The 14,018-nt window shown below is 32.6% G+C and overlaps 1 protein-coding gene across 1 annotated transcript in view; it reads left to right on the forward strand.

Annotated features, from left to right (window-relative positions):
* The window catches only part of LOC142317499 (lachesin-like), a 345,180-nt gene that overhangs the window by 263,897 nt on the left and 67,265 nt on the right, over positions 1–14,018 (forward strand). The window contains exon 4 of the mRNA XM_075354060.1: positions 5,699–5,872. Coding sequence (XP_075210175.1) covers positions 5,699–5,872 — 174 coding nt within the window. The remainder of the gene's footprint in view (positions 1–5,698; positions 5,873–14,018) is intronic.

Genomic DNA, 14,018 nt, shown 5'->3' on the forward strand with positions numbered 1-14,018 from the left:
TTACGTATTTTGACAGTTGTTTATTTATTCTGTCTGATCTTATGAGTACATTTATTCAGCTTCTCTTAGCTCATCCAACGGAACCTTATATTTACAACCGCTAGCTGTTTTATCCCTAATTTCAGCATTCAAGTGGATAATCAGTAGATTAACTTCAATATTCACGGCACGTTCTTTATTCCAATAGTCGTTTTCAATTACATCACGAAAAAAAAAAAATTTCGACCGATATCTTATCTTCAGCCTAATAAGTTACTTTTCAATCTGCCACGCAACTTTTAAGTATTCCCAAAATGAGTCAATCCCAAAATCAAAAAATAATGATTTTTTAAAGGAAGCATACTTAATTTTTAACCGCATTTCTACTTTACGGATTGTCATAATTGTATTTGTTCACTACAACACAATGGTGTGACACTGACAAGCACTATTGTGCAATCTGATTTTAAGTTGTAATAAGTTTTTCTTAACCCATTTTTCGAAGTTCAGTTGATTCAAATTTTCGTAAAAATTAACTTTTTCTGAGCTAGCTGTCCATGTTAGTAGAAATAAAACCGTTTTCTTCACTTGTTTAAATTATAATAACTCTTTCACCTTTCGAAGTTGGGGGATGGACTTCTTTATTGCTTTCGATCTCCTGAGAGCTTTGTAATTTTTGTGAGGTTAAAACTTAATTTTCATCCATATAAGGTATTAATTTATTAATTTGAAGTTTCACTTTCAAGTTTTTTTTCTGCCATTTAAATAAGAAATTCTTTCCACAGTAATATTTACTCTCCCAAGGAAATATTTCCTATTACTTCACAGTTTTTTAAGCTTTATACTGTTTTTTCAGTCAAGTAAAAATTGTGTATTATTCTCCAAACTGTAGATCATGAATTAAAACAGTCTAGCGTTATAACGAGATTCTCTCTTGCGAATTTTATCCGTAGTAGAAACTTATCCGTAGTACTCTTCTTCTGAAAATATGCCTTCTGCTTCCTTTATAAATATTCTTGCAATAACGAATACACCTGTGTCTTTCCTGCTGAAATGAAGTTGAATTTTTTACATATTAATAAGACGATTTTCATCAGATTTCTTGTTTTAATTGAGTATTGCTGTTTCTTCCATACATTTTAATAGTTTTAAATAATTTCATTGTTTATTTATGCAATTCTTTACTTTATTTTTAATCGCTGGATTCATTGTTGACGATAAGTCACCAGATTTATCCGACGGGAATACACAACACAAAACTATGGAAATTCCTTTTCAAAAGCAATATATTGTAACAGGGCCTATAATAACGGACCAGGGTAACGGATTTCTTCCTATTAAGAAGAAAGAAAGAGAAAATAATAATGAAAAGAAGAATCCAAAAGGAACTAAAAGGGATTTTTTCTCAGAGTGGCAGATACGTTTAACAATCTGTTCTTTGTAATACAGACTACGACACCTCCAAAAGCTGTTGTTCGGCCAGAGAGGTTACTGGACCGGAATAAGAATTTATAAAAAAACGTAAGGGCGTGGACGATGAAAATTATTACGCAACAGTTAAGTTAATGGAGAGGGTACTGGTTCAGCAGGCAAGGAACCAGCAGAGGGAATCAACAGTTTGACGCAGTCGTGATAACAAACGATAACAGAGTAGTTTTGCGAGATCTTATTCGACTTGGTTGTGGCGACACCGATAACCGTAAGCTTTGGTAAAAACAAGCGTAGGGTACGTCACGAGCATTCATTTTTCACAGTGGATGAATGTAAGAAGTTGTTCGGTGACTTATTGGTAAACAGTAGTGAAAGTGACGAGTGGAAAGGTTTAACATGTATGGCGGCGTACCACAGGGATCGGTACTTGGCCCATTGTTATGGAACTTAGCATACGATGACCTCCTGCGGTTAGAATTACCTGAAGAAACACATGCGATAGCGTATGCCGACGACTTAGCACTTCTGGTCGCGGAACGAACGGAGGCGGAAACAGAAGAGATGGCCAACGAAGCAATGGCTAGAGTGAGCGGCTGGCTTCGCGACAGAAGTGATTTTTGAGGAGCAATGAAATTACATGACGGTACGGAATCCTGTGTCCAACATTCTTTAAGATAGGATTAGTATGAATAATATATTAGGCTAGGAATTAGGTTTAGGACTATGTGACAACGGGATATCAAAGATCGACAACACAACTTCATAGGAAGAACAAGGGGAAAGGAGGTCGGTGCCCAATCCTCATCGCATAGTTATGGCGGAGTTAGGATAAACTTTTAATTATCATTTAATTGTTCATATATTATTGTTAGGCTTAAGATTCATAAAACAAAGTACAGGCTGTAGATGGTCTGATACAGGGCAGAGATTACATACTACATTTTGACGTAATCCGAGTAGGAAATAAAAATATGTGGTCACAACCAGGCAAATGTAACAATGTGGAATTAAAGGTCCTGTTAGTATAGGATATTTTTCTGTAATTTATTATTAGAATTAAGCTTTCTTTATCCTGTTTAGCCTCCGGTAACTACCGTTTAGATAATTCTTCGGAGGATGACATGTATGAGTGTAAATGAAGTATAGTCTTGTACAGTCTCAGATCGACCATTCCTGAGATGTGTGGTTAATTGAAACCCAACCACCAAAGAACACCGGTATCCACAATCTAGTGTTCAAATCCGTGTAAAAATAACTGGCTTTACTAGGACTTGAACGCAGGAACTCTCGACTTCCAAATCCGCTGATTTGGGAAGACGCGTTCACCACTAGACCACCCGGTGGGTATTAGAATTAAGCTGTATTACGTTTATATCACTGTGTTAGGTTAAGACTAATCATATTATAGCCACGAATCAAGACGAGAAGGGAGCACATAGCTACGGTGCGGCCGATGTCCTGCACACAACGCTGGGAAAATTGATCTAGTGTGGAGATACCTAGATAAAAAGAAATGCAGGTAAGGGGAACGGAACAGCATTGTTCCCCTGCTGATTGAACATAGAATTGAAAATTACTTTAATCCATTGTATTATAAGAAGTGTTACCAAATTATATAAGTGTTAAGAAATCACTGAACATTGCATTTTATTTATGTTCATGTCTATGTTTATTTACATGTATTAGATTAAGTCAATTACTTATTATGTTGTTGGGTATGGAAAAATAGGCAATATTAAGGAAAAGGCCCATACGTTGGACGAAGAGGCAGTAACATGAGGAGGTAACTACGGACCCGGGTAAAGACACCTGAATGTACCACAGCAACAAAGAACAGGCAGAATCAAAAAGTTTTTCCAAAAGGAGGTGAACACTGAATGGCTAAGGAGAGGTGAAGACACCTACTTGTGTATTTCTTTTTACAAAAAAAAAAAATGGCGACAACGGAATGAAACGTGCCGCCCTGCAGGGCAAGGGAGGTAACCCTTACGGCTAGGGTGTACTGGCCGTCCACACGCAAGAATGGGGGGTCGGAGCTCTCCTGTGATGGCATAGGGGACCCTTGAGGTATGCTGAAAACGCGCAGGGAGAGTGAAGGACGTGAGCAAAGCACGTCTGGATCTGATAGGCTAGAGCCGAGAAGGATGGCCCTTTAACGGAGGAACGCGCTGGTAATTCCTAAGAGGAGGTCGGCGTGTTTCAATGAAGCGGGGGGACCCCGACAGGTAAGCTCCTGGGAGAGAAGCAAGATAGGGTGGACAGAGACTGCTGCTACGGCACTTCAAGGTGATTGTGTTATGCTTAACAGCGAAGACCAGTTGCCTTGGGGGTGCTTAAAAAATTCATGGTGATTGGGGATGGCTATCAGGAGAGTGAGGAAGCCATCCTTAAAAAAAAAAAAAAAAAAAACAGTAGTGTACGTGATAGTATTATATTTATTTATAAAGTGTAGGGTAGTTATTCTATAAATAGTAAAAGTAATGATATTTGCAAAAAATTGAATTGTATGAACTTCAGATTTTTCTAGCGTTCTCTTGTTAATGCAATATTTGGTTCTAGCAGTCATTATAACGTTTTTAATAAATTGGACTGAAATCTGTTTTTTATAATTTAACTGTCATTAAACAAATCTTGTCATACGAATTATAGTTCTCTATGATATATCTATTTATTGTCATTGTTTTTTTGTTTTTTGTTTTTTTTTGTACGGGCATAGTCTTCTAAGGTCATTAGCCCTCGCCTCATTCTTTAAAAGTAGATTCAAATCACCATTAGGTTCGTCATATGTAAGGGTGTAAAGGGCCCTTACATTTTATTTAAAAACACAAAACATTTAGGCAAACACATGTATTAACACTAAGAACACTTACAGGGTGTAAAGGACCCTGATGTTAAAAGTTAAAAAATAGAATATAAAATTATAAATGACAAATACGGCTTCACAATAACAAAATTTCCTTTTTTCCTCCCTTGTATTATTTTTATTATATTATTATTTATATTATTTTAGAAGATGTTCAAAGAACATAAAAGAACACATCTTAAAACTCTCATGTTATACAAAAATATAAATCAGAAATTATATTAAAATAGTTCTTCATAAAAGTATAAAATTGATCTCTTGTTAAATTTTATCGCCTAGGTTTCCTTTTCGGCCAACCTTTTTTACGTCTTTTTTCCATCTTCCGAAGAGCCTCGATGACGTTTCCCACCGCATCTGAGTCCTCAATGATAGTGTCTTCATTTCCTCCGCTGTAAGTCTCGGAGGATCTCCTCCTGCCGGCATCGGATGACGCCGCCTCCGGTGAAGCAGTCAGAAGTACATCGCAGTACAGACCGGATGTACTCACTGCAAGAACGTGTGGGGCGGCTGAGTGTTTCATCGTTTCAGCCAAAGGCCTCCTTGATTTCAGAGGCTCCATTGTAGTTTTCCCTAAATCTTCTTTTTCTAAGATCTGTATTTCCGGTTTCGCGGGTCCCGGAGTTGGTATTTGTTCACTCTGAACTTTAGTTTCAGGTTTCTTCTGCATTTTTGTTTGAATTTGTGTCGCCTTTGAGTTAGTTGAAGGCTCATTCCTCAGTGAAGTAAGACACTTTTATTTTGGCAATCTGCTTTTGTTTTAGACGACTTTGGGCTGCTGTTCCTAAATGTTCGGTTCTTTAATTTCTGATCAATTATTTTTCTACCAATATTATTAAGACTGGCTCCAGTTCTGTTAACACGTTCTTTGATTTGACGGTGACTGCAGGAGGAGCAGCAACCTGTACATAAGACGTGGCCTTTGGCGTTCTGCTATGCACAGTTTTCCTAGCTTCAAAATAACTGGCCTGAACGGTCTTTACCTCCTGTATCGCAATTTCTTCCTTATATTTTTGACAATTCCTTGACATTGCGCTATGTTGTTCATTACAGTTAACACATATCGGCGGGTCCCTGTACGGACCATCCGGGTGCAACGGGTTGCCACATGGCAAATCTGTTTCCTCGTGCATCTCGCTGCCGTGTGTCCGAATTTTCATTATCTGAAACACCGTAATGGTGTTGGGATGAACGGAAACACATTTAGCCTAAGAAATCTGCCTTTATTTTTTCTGGATATGTAGGTATATTGAACGTTAGCGCATGCAACGCGGAGAGTAGGACTTCGTTGTTTCATCGAGTGCTCAAACGTTGGCATGCAATAACTCCTTCTCCAAAAGTTCATCAACATATTTGTTTAATTCAACAATATTTTCAGCTGAAACAAAAGATTTTTTATATATTCATATTTTTTTCTTTTTGTTTCAGTTCCACCAGATATTGTTTATGAGGAAACAAGTGGCGATATGGCAGTACTGGAAGGAGACAACGCTACCTTGGTTTGTAAAGCAACAGGACATCCTCCCCCACGAGTAACTTGGAGAAGAGAAGATGGCATGCCATTAATGATTAGAAGGACCGTAAGAGAAGCTGTTGACCGAGGTTATCTTATACAAATAATTTGAGAATCTCATTTACTTTCACTTAAAAAATTTCTGTAATTTTGTTGTTCTTGTTAATATATGTAATTTTTTTTCTTAATGTGTACGTTGCAATCCGGTCAATTAGTACGCAATAAGTAACTCCCCCCATGGCCAGTGAGATGAGGATATGCATGACAGGATGTCTTGTATAGGCTGAGGTCCACCATTCCTCAATTGAACCCAACTACCAAAAAACAGGGGTATCCACACTTTAGTTCAATTCCGTATAAAAGCATCTAAATTTCACTAGGATTTGAACATCAGAACCTTCGACTTCAAAAAAATTAGCTTTAAAACCTGAGATCTGTGACGAATTAACCATTAGACCAACCTGGTGGGCTGGTACATGTATAAATAAATATATATATATATATATATATATATATATATATGAATATTAACTCAAATGTAATCTATTTATGTTTATTTTCTTCTGATTAGATAAAATTAGATATAATAAAAAGGCTTATTTTACTTTAAAATATTACCTTCATTAATTTCTTGGGTTAACCAATCAACTACACAAACTTATAAATTAAATACAAATTTTTCTGAGAATTTTGTATGATGTGTGTATGAATTTGTATTATCATCTGAGGAAGCTTAAAAAATTCTAAGTAAAACATTATGTATTTAATTTATAAGTTTGTATAGATTATTGGTTAACTCAAGATATTAATAAAGGTAATATTTTTAAGTAAAATATATCTTTTTATTATGTATATTTACTTATTTATTTTGAATTAAATATAGAAAATTCTATGATAAAAAGATGCTAAAGATTCATTACGGTGGCCCGCAATCATGTTTCTAAGATTGTAAATGCATCATTTTTCTAAATTTATTGTATTTATCCAAATCCATTATGACATTACTGGACTTAATACCATGAAGAAATAATAATGCATATATCAGCTTAGGTATTTCAGCATTTTAGACTACTCATTAAACTGATAATATTACAAATTTATGGTTTTTCTATTTTTTTTTTTTTGTTTTTTTTTTTTTTTGTGAACCCCAGTTACGGGCGAAGTGTCGAGCTCGCCAACAGGTTCCGCCAGATGTTTTTTAGTGCTTATATGTGCCTGCGCCTTACCTACTAAACCTTCTATCTTATTAATTTCCATCCAGGGGCCGGACCCGCAATTAAGCATAACACAACCCCGGGATGTGCCTTCGAGCTCAGGGGATCTAGAGTCCCCGTGCATCATCACCGTCGCCTATCCACGCAAGCACGGACGCGCTTATCATCATACAAATGTATGTTACTCAGCATTTGTGGTCGACATACAGTACCAAGGAACCGCTTGGATTAAATAAAGCAAGTAAATTGAGATTCTCTATCTACTCGAGGCCTATGAGAGAATTAATACAGTAAGCCCCTTATTGGTTAACCAATACGTGAAGGGAAGCGCTAACAGTGTTATATCACTTCGATCACATTACCAATTTTTTTCAACATTACATTAGTCAATATAGAAAAACTTTACATCTCATAAATCTTACATATTAATATAAAAATGACAAAGTTTCAAGTACTTAATAAACGTTAGGAAACACAAATAAGGATTTATTTCTAGACAAGCTGAAGTACAAGACAGGATTTGCTGAAATACTTCTAAATATGTAATTTTTTTCTAAAGAATATGTTTTTTTAATTTTTACGGTTTAAATTGTTGAAGTTAACATGATCTCAAAAACTGACCTGGTCAAAATGGATAAAAGTCAACAATTTTTTTCGTTATTTAATAAGAAATGTCCAGGATAATGCAATACATTTCACTTTCTTGTAACTAATAGTTCTGAAACTTCGTAAAACAATAACGACATTTCAAATTAATGGTTGAGGGTAAAATGTCAAAGGGCTGAAACCAGTAATTAACCAGCAATGAAATATTTAATAAACCGATATCCGTAGATCTCTGAATCTAAAATGTAGTTTTTCAGTCACTCTGTTAGCATTTATTAGTAGTTCTGGAATATCTATTAGAAAGAATGTAGCCGGATGAAATTTTATACCGAGATCTGGATTCCATTTGAAGCTAGTGGCTTAATACTAAATAATGTTCATTTCAAAAACTTCACGAAAAATGGTAGTTTCGAATTTATGTTTGTGATGAAGAGTTTGATGTCTTGTAAGAAAATAGTGAACCGTTTTGAAGTTGGGTGCTACAAACATACGACAAATTATGCTATCGCTTATTATTATACATCTATCACAGTCCAGTATTAACTACAAAATTAATGAAACACGATCTGTTGATGTAATTTGGATACTTCGAAATAGTTATCTTTGTAAGGATCCGAAGTACTGCTGAGTTAAATTAAATATGAGGTGCACCAAGTTAAAATGAGCAAAATATATTAAGGAAAATTGAAATTAATGAATGAGGTAAACTTAAAAATAGAAAAATTTTAGAAATAGTTAACATTAAACAACAAATAAAAATAAAAATAATAATAATTATTATTGTATTATATTTATCTATTATTATTATATTATAAATATAATTAAAGGGTACCTTTAAGTTATGTAAATATTAAGATTTTGAGTGGGAGATTTGAAAAGAGTCTACGAAGTTAGAAATTGTTCGATCCTCTTGATATCAGAATTAAACGGTAGAGTATGAGGACTCTTGAAATGTTAAATTTGGTGTGTAAGTATGACTTTAATATAATATTTATAATAATAAAAAAATCTATAAAATCAATATTATAATATTTGTACTGGATTTTGATGCTAATGGCGATGATGTAGAAATAATTAGTTTAGGAAATGGTTAAATGGTTACCACCACAAACCCCGAGGGATGTCGAAATCAGAAATAACATAGAGGAGTTGGTAGAGATCTTGGAAAGTAAAGGAAATACTTATTTATATGCAAAGCCGGATAAGAAATGAAGAATTAAATGAAAGAGTAGCAGCGAATATAAGCTTCAATCACAACTTCTTCAATTTTGTGAGATCGATCAAGCAGACTAAGAAGTGATTTTAAAATAAAAGCCTATATGAATACTTCTTAATCCCATCCCAAGTGATATTATTGTGATCATACTATTTATTCTGTTTATATAAAAAGCATTTAAATGGGTTTCAAGCATGACAGCGGCTGACATATTAGACAATAAAAAAACAAATAAGAAAAATAAGAAATCTTCAGCACGGCGAGAAGGCCATAACATTATTCACTAAAAATTATGGACGTAAGATGAGCCAAGTAATTAATGATAAAAGCATTTAAATACAAATATATGGGGTGATGACCTCATTTTATAGTTCGTGTGAAGGTGAGTGTGTTGGTATCTTTTTTGATTCTGTGCTAATAAAGAATCTACGTTCATAGACCGGAAAAAAGAAAATCCGCCATTGATTATTATTATTCTATGTTACTTTTAACTCCCGGTATAACTGAAAAGGGGTCGGTACAGCACGCCGTCTGTGATATACAACTAATATACAACTCACAATAACTCTTTGCTTCAGTTGATGCAATATTATTCGTACTAGTCTGTACCTATTTGACAAGTTTTGTGGAAAAATCCTCGTTCTTTTAATTCAACGATATTCAGTGTGATAAGACCTGTAGATTCTTGTGCTTGAATAAAACTTCCTCTCGTTATCACTCACACATCCAGCAGTTTCCCGTTTTATAATACTTTGTTGTACCCCAACTCTGGGTTCAATTTTATAATAATATTATCAATACCTAAGGGAGATATATGTTTTTCTTTCGCAAATTTATCTTCAACAACAAACAACTTATATCCACTTGACAAAGCTCCTTAATCACGTTACTACTTCATCTTTAGCTAGTTTAATAACAGAAAAAAAAAATTGTATTTCTTCCTCTTCCATTTCACTTCATTTCATTCCAGGCGCATTAAGATGCGATGTAGGTGGCAGTCACGGAACGCTGCAATAATATTTTGGGAGAATTGATTACTTTAAACTCAGGCCTTGTCATAATAGGAGGAAATAAGTAGTTCATCAGATTTAACGTTCGTCTCAATTTTTTTTTTTTACCGATGTTTTAAAACAATTTATTAGTATCCACTCTGTCAAAACGTTATTACTTATAGTAAAATACTAATTATCTAAATTTAATAACTTACTGAAGTAGTATATTTATAACTTTTTTAACAGTTTAATAAGATTTACCGAATTCATTTAATTGCCTTAATGGCCATATATCTAACATCATTAATCCTTATTTTTAGATACGGTAATAAAGCACTCTTTTCCATCTCTGCTGAATGCTTTCTCCAGACTTCTTGAAGGGTCTCGATAATTATCACATTGAGAACTTTAGTTCCCCCTGAGAGTTCGTCGTATCACACAAGGGGAATTAGTGGTTGTATTATAGTAAATACAATTGTTCCTCTTATCTGTGTAGATTAGATTTGTTTAATAATTTTCCTAGACATTTTATTTTTATATTTAACGTAAAGAAATTATTTTGCCGTCGATTGTATTCAGATTTTCTTCCATTATTTCCCACTCAATGTTACGATCTCCTCTCACTTGAAAATAATTCTGTGGTTGTGGAGATCATCCACATAATTTCTTCATAATGAAAACGCAACTCAGGTCGGTTACAAGGAAATTATTAAAGGCGCAGATAATATTATCTGTGCTATCCAAGTTTCATAAATAATTTTTATTAATTATTTATAATTTCGAAATATTTTGATTAAATATTTTAATATTTAATCGAAATAGTACTTAAAATTATTAGATAAAAAAAAAGTAATATCAGCCAGTTCTGCTACTAAATTAAATTTTCAAGAAATCTGTTCAAAAATCAGACTTTTTATTCATTTTTTAGGGTAATATGTAAATAAAGAACAATACAATCATGTTATTTTGTCAGTTTTACACAGAAAAGACTGTTAATTGTCAACGATATAATTACTTTCTTTATGTTACTTTATATCTTTAACAACTTGCAATCTCCTCAACCAGCATGAATAATATATCCATATAACATATCTATGAATAATATAACTGCAACTTAGCTGTTTTTAGGCGAACGGAAGACTCTTTTATATATTTATTAATGAGTGATTATTTCGATGGGCAAGAGTCTACTTTAGGCTTCATATTTTAAGCTGAAAATTTTGTAATGATGTCTGCTAAGTTAATATATATAGTCAGCAAACATACTCTTCTATTTAAAGATTTGAAGTTATCGCTTTGGTTATCACATCCTTTTTATCCGAACAACAAATACAGAAAAAAAATCAAAAGATTCACGATGTCGTATTTACGTCACAATAAAAGTGTAAATACAAAATTCAATAAGTTTTCAGTCCGATAACGCATTTTTATTTCATTAAAACATATTTTTAATTATAAAGTTTATTAAAAATCATTACTATACAAACTATAAAAATGTAAATTTGAATTACAAAAATCCCATTTAAAATCAAATTATTACTATCATTTTTTTTTTTTAGTTTTTACATTTTTAAATATTCTATATTATAAAATAACAAACCTGAAAATTTTAACTTGTCACTTTTATAAAAGAGGCTAAAATTAAGAAAATAGGAAGAATAATTTGTATCGTAATATTAATGTTGGCTTATGTAAAAGCATACAAATTATTTAATTTCCGTTATATATTACTGAAATACTTTACTACTGAAGAAGTGTTTTAGTTACTTCCAAGTATTTCAGTTAGCGTATTAATTTAATTTCAGCTTTTAATAAATCGGCTTAAATAATAAGAGGGAGGTGAACGAAGAAGACGACAGGCAAGCAGAAAAAAAGCTGAGCCTTGCTCACTCGTTCGTTTGCTTGAGCAACGAAATGGCAGAGGCACCCTGGCGTATCGTAACGGTGTACGCGCGATCGCGTATGAAAACTACCACCCGCGTTTAACGTAAGACGCTTATAATGAGCAGACCAAGGAGAAGGGCAGAAGAAGATGATACGTGAAGACTTACAAAACTGTTCATTTTCCATCCTCTAAATACTATTCTCCTCCTTTCCTCGTCCAAAATCTTCTGCTTCTATACCTAAAATCTTCATTCGAGTATCGTTATTTTCCCATCATTGGGAATTAAAATACAAGAAATTGAACAACATATAGCCGACGAATGGGAAGACAAGATCGAAGAGTCTTTATTAAAGCTTTAACGCATTATAATAATCAATCGTGAACGCAATAGCTGATGTACTCGTATGTGCAGTTTAAGCAGATACACACATAAAATTATCTCCTTAGGATTTTGTAATACTTTGAAGTAAAACTTTTACTTCATTTATGATCCGCTTTACATTTTGTACTAGAATAACAAGTACTAGTGTTTTCTAATACAAAATGTTAAGATTGAGCAAAAATTGAACGTGGCTGTGGAATATCATACCGGTGAAGTAGAAAACTCATATTTTATGACATTTTTTCTACCAATTTATATATTTTAAAGAATAAATTGAAGTAGATTACATGTATATCACACATTTTGTAATAGAGTTTTAGATAAATTATATATATTAGAAAATTAAGTATAATTAAATTATGATACATATAAATACTATACAAATATATATATATATATATATATATATATATACTGTGAAATATTTTTACAAAGTATTTCATGAGTATCAATTTCTTTAACAGCCATAGTCAACGACAAAAGCTAAAGTAATGGGCAAGGTCGGGTTCAAAAATAACACACTATCAAATTCTTTTCTTCAAGTTTTTCTTCTTAAGTAGCGCAAAAGGACGCTGTGAGAACAATATATTTAATAGCGTAATCTATTGCCTTAATTGCAATTGTTCACACCATTTTTTTCCATACACCCACACCAATTTTTCACATCAATATTTCATGATCATAATGGTCATGTCAAGTGTAACAAATGTTGGGTTTTTCGATATTTCGCAAATTGTTAAATTCTAAGTTCAAAACGATATCCCAACATTTCGATCCTTGGGATACGTTTCTGTTATAATACAAAAAAAAACATGAGTCAAACACCATGAAGACTTTAGACGAGAAACAAAATTGATACTGCTTCAGTAAATTACATTTCTTATATCCTTAAACGGCGATCTCGTACTTTTTCCAATCACCAACCCTAACAATATATCATCGTGTTAATCTCTGATAAATAAGTGTTTAAAATTCTGATGTTGATTACGACTTAATTTTTCTTTCCATTTCATTAAAAATAAATGCACTTAGATTTCTTTAATAAGACTGCAGTAAAAATAGAACTAATTATACGTATTAATATTTTTTTAAAAATAAACAAATAACAAAAATAAGTAATTATTCATTTAAATTTAATAAACATGCAAACTCGTACAGTTTATATAATTTTACATATCTTTTATTTAACAACAAATTTTACATACGGATGAATTATCTGAATGTCAGCCTTCAAATACGATTAAAATTTCTGATTTACAATACCCATAATTCATAAATATTATTTTAATAAATCAAGTTTGATTTTTATTAAATTTTTCTTTGGAGAAACCATGTTGAAATTTTTTTAGGAATACTATCTGATCCGGTTACAGGCTCCTTAAAGATGGGTAATTATAAACGATATAATTTCGTATAAATCAAGATTTCGGAAAAAATACGAAAGTGAATAATTTCTAAAATTTTCTAAACTTAAGCAAGAATACATGCTCAAAACAAAAAAATGATATTAACATCGCTACAGATGTGGAAGTACGTTGTAGTAATTCTTGTATGGAGGAAAAATTACCTTAAGTTACTTTCTTTATTCTGCATCAAAAAATGTCCAAAGTCGTAGATATAACAAATAATTTTTATTTATTTATTATTATTCCGGTTAGGCATGGCACTTCTCGTACGCTACAAAACTGATATAAATCAAGAAAATATTACTGAGAGTCTGCCTGTTATTTCTGGAGTGAATAAATTAATAATTACATTTTTACAAAAAAAAAGTCAAAGAAACAATTTTTGAGTTTTTTTTTGCAATTAGACGTAATTAAGTTTCTACTCCCTTAAGAGTTGTAAAAATCGGCTGTTAAAAAAAATACCGTTTTAAATATTACTAATTAAAAAAAAATGTCAAAACCGAAAACAATAATAGTAATTTTTTTACTTATTTT

This window comes from Lycorma delicatula, chromosome 1 (assembly GCF_047948215.1).
Source record: "Lycorma delicatula isolate Av1 chromosome 1, ASM4794821v1, whole genome shotgun sequence".
NCBI lineage: Eukaryota > Metazoa > Arthropoda > Insecta > Hemiptera > Fulgoridae > Lycorma > Lycorma delicatula.